General features: G+C 39.7%; 1 protein-coding gene across 19 annotated transcripts in view; it reads right to left on the bottom strand.

The window, feature by feature from the left end:
- Positions 1-13246: 13246 nt before the first annotated feature.
- Positions 13247-18788, bottom strand: part of TACC1 (transforming acidic coiled-coil containing protein 1) — an 89242-nt gene continuing 83700 nt past the window's right edge. For all 19 annotated transcript variants that reach the window (XM_039853746.1, XM_039853738.1, XM_039853729.1 and 16 more), the window contains one exon: positions 13247-18041. In XM_039853746.1, the coding sequence (XP_039709680.1) occupies positions 17973-18041 (69 nt within the window). In that variant the 3' untranslated portion in view covers positions 13247-17972. The remainder of the gene's footprint in view (positions 18042-18788) is intronic.

Genomic DNA, 18788 nt, shown 5'->3' with positions numbered 1-18788 from the left:
CTAAGAACCTAAACTTTGATTTTAAAAAGTAAAATGAGATGTTAATACCATTTGATGTTAATAACATGTGTGACCATATCCCAATTAGCTAATTTGTTTTTTTGATTAGCTGCTTACATTGGCCACATCATCCTAAGAAACTTAGGTCTTTGCCTTCTAATATCAGCTTAGTAGTAGCCTGTAGATAAGTCATTCAAAGTTTACTTAAATGGGATCAAAAGACTCAATAATTGAAGATAGAATTAGACACACCGGGTCCAAAAATCATGTACCTAAAATTCAGCGTTTGTTAGTTGGCATCTCCCCACCCCCGTCTTCCAAATTTAAAATTTTGAGTGTGCATGTGCTCCAGATGACTCACCCAAGCTGCTCTGGAAGTTGTCTCTGCTGGTGACAGTAAAGCTGATCCACCCTCTGCCCGCCCCTTTGTCGCGTGAAAATGCAGAGTATCAGTTCTGTGGCACTGTTACCCGTATGCGTGGTCTTCTCTATTTAAGAACAATGCTCTTAGGCAACTTGCTCCCACACAGAGCTTTTCATCTCCAAATCGTATTTCCTCATTATTTCCATTCGCCTGCACCACCCAAGTGTGCATGCCCTAAAAGAGGGTAATGACCCAGAGGTCCCCAGGGTCCTCGGAACCCACAGAACAGGTCCCTTCAACAAGTGATCTCCTTGCTCTACGGTCTGCACATCCAAGGAGACTAGATTCTAACCTATATCCCAGCTTTATCAGTGCAGGAGCCCTGCACTCTCTTCCCGCTTCTCTGAGATTCTCCACTGCAGAGGTGCCAAAAAGTCTTCTCTTTGAACTTGCAGTAATTCTGATGCCAATGTTATTAACAGAAATTCTGAAACTCCTGTTGGTACCAGCTCCTGGATTTCTTTTTGACAACATTTGGGGGGCAGATCTCTATTCTGAAGTTCAGACTAACTGTCCTAAAAACGACAGTACCTTTGCGGGAATTGTCCTTTTCCCTTCCCTTCTCTACTCCCTCTATAGATTTTTACATTCTGGAGGAAAGCCAGTCTTTTTTTATTTTTATTTTTATTTCCTCTTTCTTTCTTCCTTCCTTCCTTCCTTCCTTCCCTCCCCTCCTTCCTTCCTTCCTTCTTCCTTCCTTCCTTCCTTCTTCTTCTTCCTTCCTTCCTTCCTTCTTTCCCTTCCTTCTTTCCTTCCTTCCTCCTTTCCTTCTTTCTTTTTTTCACGCTAGCCCTAGCGGGCTCCTAGCCCTCCCTCCCTCCTCCCTCTGCTTTCTTTCACCTCCTGGCTCTTGTTCAATGACTAAAGCTCTCCAGGAGTATTTATGGACCAGAGTATCTATTGTGACCTTGTGATTGCACTAATCCCTCAGCTTGAGGCTGTTCTGTTCTGACCGTCAGAAGGGTGATTGGGGGTGGGAGTGGGGTGGAGTACAGTACATCATCCAGGAGTGGTGTCTTTATTTATAGAACAGGCCTTTTCCTTTCCTTCCCAGAGTTGTCTGTTAATGCAGCAGTTGTCATATCCTCAAAAACTTCCTTTGGGAGATCGATGATGGAGGCCAAGGGCACCAGAGATAAAAGCCAGAGTTCTTGGAGTCAGAGTACCAAAGGACTGCCCCCCCTGACACACACACACACACACACACACACACACACACACTCCATGGTACAAAACCAAGGAGGCCCAAGTTCCTAGGGATGGTTGGCCACTGGTAGCATTATAACTTCCTCAGAGCCCCAGAGGTGCAGCCAAACGTTCCTGCCTGGAGACACCTGACTCAACAACCTCAAGGGGTGTGAGTCAAATTTCTCAGAAACTCTGACCTCATTCTGGTTGTGTTTGGGGTCTGGTAGGCCTGACAATCTTTTGAGGGTCTTTGAAAAGCAGGCTTGGAAATTGCTGTTAGAGTGAAAGAGGAGAAAGATGAAAGGGGCCCGACTTCATCTTGTAGAATGGGGTCGCCACTGCCTGGATCAAGAAAAAAGAGACTTTGGGAAAGGAGTGAGAATAAAGGTCATCGAAATAAAGCTGAAGAAGGGCTCTTGGACTGACAAAGCCTACTTAACCTTGCCACAATTGAGTGCATTATTATATGCTGCATTGGGTGACTGTAATTGCTTCTTGTATTCAAGTTTTGACACAACTAGACAGTAAATTCTTTGAGAGCAGGAACCTTAGGACACAGAGCTGGGTGCAAAATTAGTGGTTAGTAAGCCCTGTAAATTCTCATATGTGGATTCTTATAAGTGACTATTGTTAGCATTAAGAAACGTTTTTGAAGGTGATGATGATGATGATGGCAGAATCCTATGATAGACAGGAACCCTGTGCCTTTCTCATTTCTCTCCTCTCTCTGCCCAGAGAGGACAATACACATAGTAGGCTTTCAAAACCCTTTGCGAGATATGTTTTAAATAAATAATGATTATAATAGTTCCATGTCTGTCACATGGTATTTTTAACCTACTTAGTGGTGACTTCGATGGGCTTGAAGCTTTTCTCTCTCTTAGAAAAACAAAAAGAGAAACTTCTGAGCCTGGTGTTCCGTCTTCCAAATAGTCCCTTGGACTGACTGTGTGATGCCATAGGGAAGTGGTTCTTCAACTTTAGCCTTGCATCAGAGCCACCTGGAAACTTGTGGAAACACTGTAGCTAGGCCCCAGAATTCCTAATTCAGTGGATATGGGTGGAGCTCAAGAATGTGCATTTCTAAAGTACTCATGTAATGCTGCTGCTGCTAATGATGATGTGAGGACCACACTTTGAGAACTACTGCTACAAGGTAGTGTTAGAAATGTCTCAGGTTCCCTTATCTGGAACTTAACACTTGAGGATTTAAGACAAGTCCTAGGAAACAGGCTCAAAATTCTCTGTGGAAAGAGCTATGGGGAGGCCCTCTGTAGAACTCTTCTCAGAGGAATCATTGCTCCTATCTCTGTACAGGGTCCAGTTTCTTTAAAATTTAGAAGTTTCTAAGTAGAACAAAGGTTGCCGAGAAACCATGTGGGGATCTCAATCTAATTTGCCTCCAGTCTCATGCTTTCCCAATCTATTCTCCTCACCCCAGCCCAGGTGATTTTTCTAAATCAGAAATCTTGATCATCTCAGTCTCCTGCTTTAAAGCCTTCATTGGTTTCCATTTCCTCCAGCATAAAGTCTAAACTCCAGGGTGCCTTAGTCTGGTTGACAAACCCTTCATGATTTGACCCCTGCCTGTCTCTTCAAGTTGGTGTCCTTCCATTCCCCGACTACCATGGTTCCCAGAGATGACCTCTCTTGGCCCGTTCCTTTGCACAAGCTTTTCCTTGGGGTAAGCGTGTCTTTTCTGGTCCCCTCTCACTTGCATCCTCCAAGGAGGGCTATCCCCTGCTAGACCTCCAAGCAAAGCCAGCCTCCATTGTTCTCCCATCCTGTGTTCTCCCATCTTTCCCCGGGACACAGCCCTCATTACCAGAGTTGTTGTCCTTTGCTTTACTTTCTGACTCACCCTACCAGACTATGGAGGGATCTGGAGAGAAAAGGACTGGCTTTTTGAATCCCTTATACTTAGCATACCACCTGGATTGCGGAGGGAGCTTGGAGAAGATTTGTCGAATGAATGGAAATTGCTAAAGACTCAGAGGTAGCAGAATGCCACACATGGTCAGTAATCACTTTGGAGACTTTTTGATACAAAACAGTGGGAGAACAAAACAACCGAACAAGGTGGAGATTGCAGGTAAAAATGAGGGGAATGAGTGGAAGGAGAAGTGGGTAAAATTACCAGTATTCCCTTTGCGTCATCTGCTGTAAAATTAATTCCTTTAGCCTTTGCTTCCATGAAGCACAGTGAAGGTGTGTTCTGATGCAAAGAAATGAAGCTTTAGAGGGAGAGCTTTAGGCTCTGGCTGACGCAGGGGGCGGGAAGTCGGAGGTTTTGCAGAAGAGGAAGTAGGAGCCTTCTGAAATTACAGCACCAATAAGAGTGGCCTCCCCATCAGGCCCTCAGCTCACGTGTCCCCAAGCTCCTCAAGGTTCCCTTCACCTGGCCTGGGTGGGAGAGTCTTTCTCATTCTCTTTTGATTTCATGGCCTTTGATGGTGAAGAGTCGCTTTGAGATCTGGAATCTGTGTGGTACCTGGGGACATGAGGCTTTTTGTTCTGCACTTAGTACATAAATCAACGTCATCTTTGAAGCTATTGTTATACTTGCAAGGGTGACTTGTATTCTATAGGATCAAATTTATAATAAAAGAACTAGACCAAGAATCTGGAAACCTGGTTCCTCTCTCTCATCCAATGACTAGCTTAGCTGCTTGTAGCTGGTCAGTTGTATTTTCAATTTCCTTCCCTGCTGAGGCAGCGCTTACTAAGACTGCCCACTCGGGTTTATTTATGACCCTTTCAAACCAACCACATAGCTGTTTTCCATTCCTAAGATTGCGCCTTAGAAAACTTGGACCCACTTTCTAAGTTCTCTCAGTGATACGACTCTCTGTGAACGCCAAGGTCTAGGAAAGTATGATAAACAAAAGCAACACCAGAGGGAGTTTCTAAAGCTCCAAATGTTTGATCTATAATCTGGCTGAATTTATCAGCTGAAACCACCATTGACAGAATATTTCTGGCTGACCTCTCTACCCTCTGCACCCACCACCCCCGTTCTGAACACTGAGCTTCTCAGCCTTCATATTAGCATTTGCACAGATACCTCCCCTGGGAAAAGAGCCTATGTTCTTCCTGGAACCAATTTAAACCCTAAGGAGACTTTTAAAAATATATTTAATAGTTGGAGAGGATCCCTCTCCTTTTAACTTCTGAGCTCATTCCCTCTGGGAATCAAGTGACATTTAGATTCTGGTGTGTAAGTTGTTTTTTCTTTAGATTAGTTTTTGTGTAAACATTCCTCTGCAAATTATTTTCACATTTTAAGGAAACCTTCGAGTGTCCAGTCAAACTGATTCCTATTCTGTTCCCTTCACTAGCCCCAACGCAACTCTCACTCACCAACTTCCCCATTTCTCAACAACTCAAATTCAAACTGATTCTACTGTTGGTTAAAATATTTACCTAACTTTCTGAAATTTCCATTTTTCAAGGTTATCTCCCCTGGGCTGCAGCCAAAGTTTGGCCCACTAAGATGAATGGAGACAGCATGGGTCACAAAGGGTGAGCCATCATCGTTCCACCCAGACGGGGTCAGTGGAGGCCAGAGCTGCCCTGCGAGGGGACTCAGGACCCACGAGACAGGTTTAAAGTGAGGCGGAGGACTAGCGGCAAGGCCTGGCAATGGGGGTGGCAGCTTTCCAGTTATGAGACTTATAGAGCCTGGCAGTCACAAACAGAAAAGCAGGCAAATTACGTCCTCTTCTTCAGCCAGGAACTTATGCGATAGCTCTTTGTAATCAGCCCACAAGAGTAAGCTCTCGTCATGTCTTTTCTTCTAATATTGCCATTGAAAACTGTCTAAATTGGTGCATTTTTCCTTATACAGATTCTTTATCTCTGAGTTTTAAAACAAGTCCACCTAGTAGGGTCACCATGAGTAGCCACAGGGGCTGTTCATAACTAGCTGTCACCATTCACGTAGACTACAATATAATTATCAAAATAGCAAGCCATTTCTCCTCTTAAAAACTTAGAGATATCTATTATTTTTCTTCTGTAGGTTAACAAAGGTAAAATGGCTGCATGGGAAGACTACCTAAATAAGTTCTACCACTGCCACAAAATTACTATGTGGCTTTGGACAGGTCACTTTGCTATCCCCGTCTCTCGTCTATTAAATAAGAGAGTGGGACTGATTAGCAGAAAATGACATTTCTTTGATCAAAAAGTTACATGATGGGGAACTTTTGATTAGTCATTTTATCCCATTGCCACTTCGGCATTTTGAGTTGCTCAGACTGGTTCTGACTTTAGCTCTCCCTGCTGCACTGTGAGTTTCGAAGTCCAGTGAATGTGGACTTAGTGTGCCAATTCTCTTCCTTGATTTTCTGACCCTGGATCTTTTCTGCATCATTATAAACAAAGGCACTAACTTGGAGAATTAACCGAGGTGGTCACTTGAGGTCATATAGCAGCTGTGGCCCTGCAGGGTCTCGCTTTTGCAAAGAAACAAACAAACAAAAACCGCAAGAAGGTTGACCAGATAACTTCGGAAGCTGAGGAAACAAAGCATTCCATTCTGAGTTTTTAGCCGTAGGGACTGAATTATGGTTCCTCATGGGTTTTGTTCGCTATCAAATCGCTACTTGGCCAACATTTTCTGGCAAAGGTCATAATCAGTGCCGTGGAGGACAGTAGAGAAACACTTACTCGGCCAATCCCAGAGTAGCTCTGCCATACCGAGTCCCAGGAAGAAGGTTGCAAGGAGAAGTCTATTTTTAGTTGTCTACATCCAACAAGCCTCTGTCAGGACTTCTAGTTGTGATGACACAAGTGTGGGTAAAGGACTTCTAAAACCTTGAAATCTGTCATTGTGGTATGAAAGCACCATCAGCATTATGTAAATGAAGGAGCATGGCTTTGTTATAATGAAACTTTATCTATGGACACTGAAATTTGAATTTAATATAATTTTCACATGACATGAAATATTAGTCTTGTTTTTTTTTTCCCAACCATTTAAAAATTTAAAAACCATTTTTAGCTTGAGGGCTGTTAAAAAAAAAACAGTCAGTAGGCCGGATTTGGCACCAGGCTATGGATTGCTGACCTCTGAATTAGATAATGGGAACATAAGGGCAAGAATTATGTCTTATTCAAATAACCTTTAATCTAGTCCTTCTCATGTAATAGATGTTCAAATAATGGTTGTCAAATTAAGTAACAAATGGATAAAGGCAAAAGGGAGAGATTTAAGAAGAGTAACTTGCTAAATTGTTCTAGATAGATTCAATTTGTAGTGATGACAGGATAATGGCTGGCTTGGCCATGCCTGTCATGTGGGTGGGTGGCAGTGACTGGTCCCAACTGCATCAAGTCCTTTGTCATAATCATTCCTAATTGAAATCTTAGGTGACACTGACGCCTTTATACCCTGCCTAAAAACTGCCTTAAATCCTTTTTTAGAACAAAATGGAATTATAAATAAGTCTAAATGATATCTACTTATCAAAAAATGTGAACAGTATCACATTACAATATACCTTCTCCAGGGAAGGCAGAAGAACTGTTGGACTATATTATATTGACATTGGTCAATTTCACAGACCAGAATTAGGAATTTTCCAGAATTAGGAAAATGGCAGATCAGAAGCATAGATAGGCCCAAAATTTGATCCACCTACAGAATTGAAATAGACCCAGCTGGAATCTACAGATGCCGCCTACTTTGCCTCCTGGTGTATACACCTCCCTCCCCCTCACTCATATTGTCTCCCAGACATAACAAAAGCAGTTGCCTCCAGCCAGGTGAACCTCTCCTCCATGAAGATCATGTGTCCATGAACATTGAGTTATTGAGTTATTAAAGTTACACACACACAGGTACAGCTATATTTTTGCTTTGGGGTTCGTGACTCCATTTCTTTTTGTGTGTCTGTGATCTGATTTCATTTAGGGCTCAAGCAAATGTTCATTTGGATGGCAGACTTTCAAACAGGAATTCCATAAGAAGGAGCATTTCTCAATGCAGGACTACTACCAAATGAATTAGAAGACCAGCTGTGTCAGGCGAACATATCTGGAATAAGAAGGAAATCTGAACAGAAATTGAAACGAGCTCAAGTTTTAAATTTAAAATTTTAGAGTGCCTAAACACATATGTAGTTGTAGAAAGAACATAGAGTCACAGAGTGAGTCAAAACTTCTGGTATTTTGTAGGTGAGGAAAGAGGTCTCCGGTATAACAGTGACTGCCCAGAGCCCCAGTTCAGAGGCCAGGTCTTGAACACAGCTCTCTGCTGAACTTGGCTCAGCTCTTTGCCTGGAAGATGCAGGGAGGAAAAAGAAAGGGGCCTTTCTTTCATGCCAGTGAATTAGCACATATCAATTTATAGCTTTTAAAAAAATATTAAGGTAATATCTTTTAGTGGAAAAGAGATTGCACATGGTACCACCACTTAGCTATGATCACTGTAATGCTTGTTTCTAAGGTAGAGGTGAAACACTTATGTTCCTTCCTTGTCCCTTTGTGCAACATCCCACATAAGTACAATAATGTTTGAAAGAAGAAGGGAGCTCAGGGAAAAGAAATGGGCAAAGGTAACTTTCTACCATCAGACCTACCGAAGGCTCGGCACATGATAAATTCTCAATAGATGCTCAAACCTCTTGGAACACCATAACCATGGGGGCACAGAGAAGGGTAGAAATAGAGAGCTAACCACAGAAGAAGGAAGAAAAGTTTAGAGAATCCTTATAACTTTCCTGTAAATCTAAAATTATTCCAAAATAAGTTTAAAATGTTTAGAGAAGCTGGTGGTTATTTCAATAAATATTCCAATTGAACAATTATTTTCCCAGACCTCTGGAATTCTCTGATTGCTACCTGTGTGACGTTGTGGCAAACCTTGTTTTCTCCTTAGGTTTATTTCCTTAATTCAAACTTTTGAATTCAACTTCAAATTCTATCACAGTTCTTAAAATATGTGGTTACTTTTTCATTTAACACACGTGTTACTCAGTGGAAGGATGGCATTAGAGGTAACAAAATCACCCAAATGTAGTTAAGATTTAAATAAAAGATCTCGTTTACTGTGTATGCAAACATTTATAATTTAGAATTGAGCTACGCAAGAGAGTTAAGTATAAAAACTTGTAATTAAGGAGAATTCTTCCTTCTAACAAAGGAGGTTTCATTTTTTTCAGATGTGAGTTAGGTTAGTTTTTAGCAGTGGTAGCAAAACAGAAACAGGGCTTTGAACCTAAGTAGCCTACCCTCTGCTGCCACAGGGTGGAGGAAGGGTTTGGGGACAGGAAAGAAGAATTTTTCTTTTCCTTTTTTAGACTATTTTTTAGAGCAGTTTTAGCTTCATGGGCTTTTAGTCTTCATATGCTCTCTTTCTAACTTCCTCTTTTCTTCTTTCTCTCTCAATTGAATATTAAAAAGGAATGTTTATGTCCTGTTTTCTGAAGGCAGCTTCATGTTCCTGTTCTAAAATTTTGATTTTCTTCAAGTTACTATAAACTGTGATTGTTGGTTAGTAAGTGTTCTAACTCTGTAACTTACTTTTAGACATGGGTATTGCAATCGTATTTTTCACTCCCATGAAACCCTTAACTGATTCAACAACCCCTCTCCCACATAACCTAAAGCAAGTGGCTTTCAAACTTTCAAAACTTTTTTTTAACTCTTCAGGCCCCCAACCTCAGACATTTAAAATTGCAACCCAGTACGCATATATGCATGCAAGTGAAATGAAAGTTCCGTGAAACACTACTTACCTTCACTATTTACTCTTACAACAAGCACTCTTTTATTCTCTTCTGATTAATAACTTCTAAAATAGGTTTTGACCTGCAGTTTGAAAAACATGGCTCTAAAGACAGTAAGTCTTTGGGAATGGAGCCCCCGGTGACCATTCATACACATTTGCACTGGAAATTGATGCAGGAAATAAAATCATATTTTAGACATCTTATTTTTGCTGAAAATTGCTGGTAGTACAAAGATCAACTAACTGAAAGAAAGAAAAAGTGTCTGGAAAAATCAGGACGTCAAAAATAAAAAGGACAAATTGTAGTAAGTTCTAAGTCTTTTGTTGAAATAGAAGACACATTGATTATTGCACATCACCATGAGGTCTGGACTGGTCTGTCTGGACTCTCGAAGATTTTAGTAAAATGTTGGGGTTATGCCTGAATGCACCAAATTAACTAATTGTGCTGTTATTTTCGGTGTCTAGAACAAAAATGCCCTTCTAAGTCTTACGTTGAATATTTGTGATCATGAGTTTATACTTCTTTAGAACTCAGCATTTTGTCAATTTATTCTCAGAAATGCAGACAGCACAGGCTTGCCATCCTCACAAAGCATGCAGCTGAACTACTGAGTCTGCCATGTTTAATGTGTTTAATGTGTGCGAACTTAAGTCATAGGAGTGTTGGGCTGTAATGACATTCTCACTCTTGAGAAAAGCCTGAGGATATAACCTAGCTTCTTCATCCTGCGAACAAAACTGAGGTTCAAACTGGAGCAGTCAGCCCGAGAAAATGGGAGCAGAGTTGGATGTTGGTTTGGGGCTTGAGCCCAGGACTCTTCCCTTCCAGTGTAATGTGGGCATTCACTTCTCTGAATGCTGCAGCCACAGTGAACGTGGCACAAAGTCCTAGGGACTCACCATCTTGTGGCAAGTCTACTATTGTCAATATATCTCAAGACAGGCGTTTTCAGAATTATTTTGACAGAGAATCTGGGGGATCTTTTGCCTTATAGTTAGCACCTTTAACAGATATATGAAATCACACAATCACAGGAAGGAATCTCCTAGCGTTTTCGGTCCATATGAGGGTGTTAAGGGCCAGCCCAATGAAGTTGGCAAAAACTAGAACTAGAACCCATCTCAGCTTTCCATGCCAAAGATCTTTCTGCAGAACAAGGAGGCCTGAAAGGAAGAATACAAGTTTTGTTTTCCCTTAACAGCACCCTTCCAATACGGTAACAAATTATGCATCTTTGATTGGTTTCGTGTTCTCATGCTATTGAAATTTGATGACTAGATTCTGCAAAGGTTTCTCTGATATCCATTGAAATATTCCCACTTGAGATGAGAAAGGAGCAAGAAAATTCATTTAGTGATTACAAAGACCCTCTTTGCCCTTTTGAAGTATGCCCCGACATGGAGTAGCCTTAAGGAGAAAGGGATTTGAGATCAGTGAGACCTGGGTTCACATGCCTGCTCCACCTTCCCAGCTAATTGGCTGATGTTATGTTTTTCTAGCTTCATTTTCCCCTGCTGATTAAACAAACAAAAAATTCCACCTACAATACCATAAAACAATTATACCTATATGGAATTGTTAATGTGATGTGTTTATAAAGGCACATGAACATAGAAAATTCAAATTTCAATTACTCTTTCCTTTAAATTGGCTAAAAAATGAAGTTCTGTTAACTGAGTTATATCTTCAGTATGTTCTTGCATATATATTTCCATGAGAACCAAACTTCGAAGGATGTACATATTTTGGCAAAGGAAAATAGAGATCATAGAAACCTATTATTTTATTGCTGGTACAGTGTTGGAGAGTCTTGGAATTGTCTGGAAAACACAGTGACTTCCATTCTCTATTTAATAGCTCAATCACCCCAACGTTGGCCTCCATCTTCAGCTAATCTTCCACTCCTCCTAATCTTCCACTTCTACTAATCTCAAAAAAAAAAAGGTAACTCTTTAAGTTTCCAAAGCTTTGTTATTTTTAGATGTCTAATAAAACTAATAGCAAAGTCATTTCATTCTAATGGGGCTTAGAAAATTTGAAAATTTTATAAACTTGAAGTTTTAGGTGATGATAATCGCTATCATTTATTAAGGACCCAAGGGCTAGGCACAATGCAAGCATTATTGCTGAGTCCTCATTACCATCTCAGGAGGTGGGAACTATTATCCCCAAGGTTAAAAACTGAAGCCTGGGCAGATGAAACACCTGAGGCTGGGATCTGAAAACAGGCTGTGCCCAGAGTGTTATTCTACACAACCTGGTGTGTCCTTCCTTACTATATAGTGCCTTCTCCTAGAAGCCTTTAGCACTTAGTCTGTGTCACATGACTTAACAATTCTATGCCATTTTGTCTTGTTTGGGGGTTAGATTTCTCTAATAATTAGATTGTAAGGACCATTGTGTCCCCATTCTCAAGCACTTAGATAAAATAACCTACAAGCCACAATTGGGCTATGAAATGTAGAATAGAGACAACTTTCTTCTGGGGGGGAAAAAGATTTAATTAGTATATTTCGTATTTCAGTGAAGTTTGAAACTTGAAAACAATTTTCTTTAGCTAACTAGCCTCAGAAACTTTGCGTGTTTCACTTTAAACACTGCAAATGCACTATTTGATAAATGAATGAATGTAGAAAAAAGGTATTTGGTTTTGATTGGTCCTTAAATACCTACAAACTTACAAAATGATATAAACATAATACTATCCAAATCTAGGAGAATTCGAAGAGCTTGAAAAGGACTAAGCGGCAATTTTGTTGCCCATTTTGAGTGAGGGTGACAATGTTCACTAACACACATGCCATGCAGTCTTGGCCACATCACTTCTCTCTGGGCTGTTTCTTTACTTGTAAAATAATTAACTTTAGTAGATCAAGTTTTTTCATAATTTGACCACTAGCCATAGCAAAAACTAATTTTTATGACCTAGTACATACACACCTACATCTGAAACAAATTTCATGAATAACTTGCGAATGCATTCTGATATTTTCTCTCAAAATACTGATTTGTACTCACTAAAATGATCCCATGATATTCTATTTGTAAAAGTGTAAAAACATGAAGTAGTCTCACCTAAGAATAAAATTCTGTAAAAGAATAGAAAGGTAATTTCCATCTTATTCTTCCCAATAATTCTTGGAAAATGATGAGATTTCTACTGTCTTTAGCATTCAGTAAATGGCAGTACCCCCTCCTCCAGTCATTTTATAGTATTCCCTTCTTGGCAGTTCAAGAACACACTAGTGTGAAAAATGTTCTTTTTAGGAATTTTATAGGCTGTGATGTCTTAAGATGTGGTAAATAATAAGGAAATGACAGTGCTGATTTTTCTTAGTGGATCCTTACCTAAGTTGTAAAAAGGAGCCTCTTAATTTATCTTTTTCTGTAATAAAACTAATGAAATTTCCTCCCCAGTCTCCCATCCCTTTAAAAAGAGAGTTGGCCTGGGTAATACTGAAAATGTTTTTCTGGTATTAACCTAGAAGAGACACAAAATGTCAACTATTTTCTGTGTGGGTCATTCTGCAATGTTTACAGTTCTGGCTTATCCTGTGTCCTTCAACAAGTCAGAAAGTTTGGAGTGACTTAGATTCTTATGACTTGAAAAATACCAGGGAAGACAAGCAAAACCAAGAAGCACCCAATTAAATACTTTGTTTGCACAGATGCTAAACCACGAAAATTTATACTGTAAGGTCCAAATTAAAAAGTTTGTTTTGTTTTTAATTACACACCCAACCAAATGCATCAAATCCCACAGAATGAGTGCAGCAAAAATGTCATCTTTTCCATTTTTAGACTGGAGCTCATAAAAATGAGGCTGTCATAAATTTTCACTTGGGGACAAAACGACTTATAACTAGGGGATAAAAAGGTATACATAACCCAAATCTAACAGTGGTAAACAGTTTTTATTCAGGCAATGAAACATGGAAAAAATATATTAGTAATCATTATAATAATTTCATTTGTGTGAGTATAACTTTTACAAATATTTACCTGACATAGAAAAGAGAAATTACTGTGCATATAAAATTTATGTAGATGATTATTCCATACAACACAGTCCTGATAGCAGTAGTCAATGCAGCGTTCATTCCTCCAGACGAGAGGCTCCTCACACACTTCATGGCACCCATGGGGACACAGTGGAAGCAGATGTGCAATTAACATTTACTTGTTGGCACGTTAGTACAAATGAGTATCTACTGGCAAACACACACTTGCTAACAGCAACACTGAAAGGTTTACTGCTACCTCTGAGATTTAAAAGAAATGCCTGGATCTCATCCCATTGGGTAAAAAGGACCGAGGCTGAGGCTGAGGGTGTGGTGACCTACAGACTGCCCTGTATCTGGACTGGGGATGGTTTCTGAGTTCAGATTTTTAAATGTCCACTTGAAAATTATTCATAAATATAGAATATTAATTAACAATATGACTATGAAATTATTTTGGGGGTACATTTCATATAACCACTAAAAGGCAGAGGGGGAGAACTGTTTACAGTTCTAAAGTGAAGAATCAATATAGGGAAGGTTCAAACCACATCTCAGCTCCATGCCTGGCCTCCTCCAAATGAGTTAAGACTGCAAGCATCACACGTAGCATCTCCATATTAGAACTATAATCAGAATATATATATATATATATATATGTAATAGCTGTAACCATATTATAGTTAATAAAGTCATTCCTTAGGAATCTTGTTTGTCCAAATCTAATGGCATGCTAAGAGGCACAGAAATGGGACTGCATTTGGACAAAGAACTATGAAAAGTGCAATCTTTAGTCTCCAAAATGCTAGCTCTGGGCACTGGGGAGTGAGTCTTCCCTGGAAATGCTGTCATTTTTATTATCTTCCAGAGGATATCCTTAGAAGTGTCCAATTTCTTTACCTTTACTATAGGGAAGACTCAAGGTTTAAATAATAAATTGCTTTTTAAAAATCACTAGAATCTGGAGGCCAGCCAAACCTTTTTGGACAGAAGTCTCCTCAAAATCTTTCTTTATTAAAATCTTTGAAGATGACTTCTTAGACCTTTGGCTTGACATCTGGGATTCCCAGACTATATCTGTTCTTTAGTAAGCATATAATAATCTGCTATCTTTTAAATTCTTCACAATATATACAGTTTTACTTTAGACTCCTTTGCCTGAATTATTTACTCTTTCAACATCTAGTTTCTCTTTTCCCAACAAGAGGATAAAGAAACTCAAGTCCAAGAGCAAGCTCGCATGGTCACAAAACTACAAAGAAGACACAACAGTCGTGTACAGTTCATGAGATGGCTACTAATTGTGGTGAAAAAGAACAAAAGGAAACAAAAAGGGAGCTTTAGAGCTTTTAGACCACTAGAAAGGGATGTGCTGAATCATTTCCAACTTGTGTACACAGATCACCAATGCTTACTCTTTAAAAATTCCATTTTGAGCTTGAGAGGCACCATTGAGCCCTTAGTTCCCTTAAAGTGAGCGCTTCACTGGCTGTGTTTGGACGGCCCAGGCACATCTGGGACAGTTTACTCTCCCTGTTTACAAACAGTACAAACTCTGGGCTGTCTAATAATGATCTAAGTATTTGTGTAAGAGTGGAAAAAGCGTGGCACAAAGGTGGAAAGGGTAACTGGCTGGAAAGAAAATTCAACTTGAGAGATCTCCCAACACCAGACATAAATCTTCCCTTAGATTCCATATCATTCTGAAAGGCTGCCAGATCCTTAGCATTTTGTACCATCATGTGCTTCTGCACTTCCTAATTTGGGCTGCATCTGAAGAAGCTAAAAACCACATGAGAAAACTGGGCTTCTCAACACTTCCAGAACAGTTTTACAGAACAAAAGGTTTGGGCAGGTCACTGGCTTTCAGGAGCTTCTCCTAATAGAGTAAATCTCAAGAGGTCTGTTACTGATCAGTCAAACAAGTGACAAATTGTTCAGTCTCCGATTAAAATACTTTTAGATAAAGACTATCTACACTTAGGCAAAGTTAAAAATTGAAGAAATGGCTGTGGATCCAAGGTCTCGACAATTTCACCTAATACTCCCAAACCACAATCTAGATCAGCAACTTCCATCACCTCTTTTCATTTTTGTAACAGAGTTTATTACTGCTAACTAACATGTAATCTGGCCCCCTAGCGGCCAAAATTCTAGCCTATATTCTTACTCTCCAGAGTTCTAGAAGTTCGAGGTTGTTTTGTTTTGCTTATTTTTAAAGAAAAATAAACAAACGTACTTTATTCCATCCAGTAAATTATCATGATTTGCCAGCTACACAAGCTACATTTTTATTCTTGTTGGAGAATATCCACCTATTAAATTGGAAGAACACATTCTTGTAATGGTCATGGCTGAGAAGCCAGCAGCAAAAGTTACTTAACAAGGGCCCTTTCGTAGTCCTTGTGCAGCAGCTTCTTTCTAAGGTCTAGTTTTTAAGGGAGTCTCTGTTACCAGTGTGCTAGGGAAGGATTGTCGTCACTTCTGTTATTAACACATAGCTACTTTTTTTCAATACACAGCAAGCCTAAAAAGAGGACTATGGATTTATAATGGAAATCACTTTAAGCCTTCTATGCTTCCAACAGATCAATATAAAACAAGTAAACATGGATATCTCACCAAAACACAGTAGCAAAAAGGTTTAGCAATGTTTCTTTCTGCAAAACTTAGTTAATTTCCCTAATAAGGAGAAGACTGAATGAGGAAATCAATTATACCAATTGGAGACACTTACACTCCACTGCTGCTATGACTATAGCACAGCACTCACATTAATCCACAGTGACTGCTTTCAAAGCCCAAATGATTGTCAAGTCATTTCTCCAACCATAGATCATTTCTGTTGTTCTTTTTTTGTACAAAATGGTAAGACGATAGGCTTTAAAATGCAGCCTAAGCACCAATTCTGATAAATGCATATTGGTAAAACATGACTTCTGGCTTTAAAAGACATATTAACCTCCCTGGGGCTAAAGATTGCACCCGTGTGAAGAGTACACTTCTAAAGAAAAATTCATGTTTAAAGATCTATAAAGGTTCTCCACTAGGCACAATTTGTCGAAGTTGGATCATGCAATAGTTTTACAAGAAAAGTACGAAAACTTACATGTACTGAATATAGTGCATATCACCATGAAGACTTTCAGGGTGTTAAGATTAAGACAAAAGAGTGCTTTAAAACACTTGCATGGATTTGGTTTTACCTATCAAATGCTAGGGAATTCACTGGTACTACATGAAAACTTTCCATTTTGGGGTTAAAGGCCCCACCAGACTGAACCAAGTCCAGGAAGAACTAACTTGAGGAATTTGGTTTTGTGAGTATGGATGTGCTCCCTGCGCTTCCTTCCTCCAGTATTCAAACGGCCGTTGTTTAAAAATATTCACGATGAGCTGATTTTTGGATGAGTTCACATGATTTTTACTGCCCATTTTGTTAAAAATTCTATCAACTCTGAAAAGACTTTTTTTTCAGCCTTAAAGAAAAAATCTGAAGAACAAGGCATCACACTTGTGAAAAACCGTTTCTTCACTTTATAACTGCTTATGGGGCTAGTTACCTTTTAATTATATAAGATCATCTAAACCTTTTACAAGTAGATTTTCTTTGCATATTTCAAATAGAAAGATAATAAAGAATAAATATTGATTTTGTAATAACAAATGGAAGCAGAGGAGATAAAACAGCTCTAGGATGGCCTTGCCAAACCCCAGCTCTGAAGGAGCCCCACCCTGTTGTTCCTGCAGAAAGCAGGCACTTTTAGTCTGAGGACTAAGCCCAAAGGGGCCACACTCACACTCACATTCATCAAGGCTGAAGGGTGTCCAAATATCAGGGCAACAAAACATTTGTGAAAAGTCTTCCCTAGATGTGAAACCTGAGCCTAGGGTTATGAGTCATGACAGACATGAGTCCGGGGTCTTCACATCTTCAATTCCCCCAAATTCTGAAGTTAGCATTCTGAGCCAAGACTCTATTTCAAAATAGGGCTTTACATTTATGGAAAAATGCTCTTCTATAGAGGTCTTATTTGACTATGCTTCAGGAAAAAAACAGCAGCATATGTAAATATATGTGTCAGTGTGTGTCTATGTATACATAAATGGGTACTCAGAGCCCCTGCTTGTTTATAAACTGGAAGTAACAAAAGCCAAATTATCTCCTCAAATAAAACCGCTAATATTGAAAGTTAAATTTAAAAGATGAAATAAAAAGGTCGCACATAAAAAATCAGACAGGTGATGAACAGGAGATGATCCTAAATAGTAGCCATAAAATCACAAATTTAACGCACTTGGAAAAGTAAAGTGACTTTAAAAGAAATTAAAGATAGAGAAATCACAAACCCAAACTTAGCATCCTGTCTGACTGAACCTATCGATGGCGAATTGTGAAAGATGCTAGGGCTGTCAGATGCACTCTTTTTGTGAGTGCAATATGAGGGTTTCTTCCAGGGCTGTTGCATCGGCAGCAAAGCGGGACAGGCAGCAGTAGGCATGTGCTTCTTTAAAGTTTCTTTTTCTCTGCAAAGGGGCAATTATTCCTGGATAAGGCAAGATAATTGTGGTCATGAGAGAAGCAGCCAAATGCAGATCTACTGAGCTAAGAGGGGAAACTCAGTCAGTCTTTCCCAGCTTTGCAATCAGCTCATCACAGATTTTTGTCAATTCTTCGATTTCTTGGTTCTGAAAGACAAATAATATGATAATGCAGGTCATTTGTGTCCTGAGTTAAAGACAATTACTGCTAAACAGTCCCAAGACTTGTTACATTCTACCTAGACCACCTAATTCAGTGGCTCTTAACTTTTCTACAGCAGAGACCCTTTAGCGAAAGGAGAGCTCTATACCCTCTCCCCTGAAAAATGTTCGTATGTTCACAAAGTTCTGCTTAAATTGAGTAGAGGATGAGGATAGCCACTGGCCTTCTGCATCTTGTCCATGAATCTCTTAGTTTTCAAATATTCTTCTGATCATAGAAATTGCCTGGGGTACTTGTTAAAAACACAAGTATTTGGGCCTCACTCAATCCATTAGTATCTCCAGGGACCTGAAATTCTGGAGTCCAACTATACCAGGAGCACTATCTTAGGGATTATCTGACCCCATGGTAAGAACCTTGTCCTAGCTGAATGGATGCCACAGGCATAAGTACACAATTGGAGACACAGGGAGAAAAACACTAGAGGCATACAAAAAAATGAAGCCCAAGAATCGCTGAGCAGTGAGAAATAGAAACCGCTGCTACCACTGATTTTTATTTATGTACTGAAGTTTCTCAACCACAGCACCACTGGCATTTTGTGCTGGGTCAGTCTTTGTTCTTGGGGCTGTCTTGGAAGTTGCAGGATGTTTGATAGCATTTCTGGTCTCTACCCAGTAGATGCCAGTAGCATCTCTAAGTCGTGACAACGAAATATACTTCTAGATGTT

Source organism: Pteropus medius, unplaced genomic scaffold (assembly GCF_902729225.1).
Source record: "Pteropus medius unplaced genomic scaffold, Ma_sr-lr_union100, whole genome shotgun sequence".
Classification (NCBI taxonomy): domain Eukaryota; kingdom Metazoa; phylum Chordata; class Mammalia; order Chiroptera; family Pteropodidae; genus Pteropus; species Pteropus medius.
Note: the sequence above shows the minus strand (reverse complement) of the source record. Positions and strands in the feature narration are given on the sequence as shown.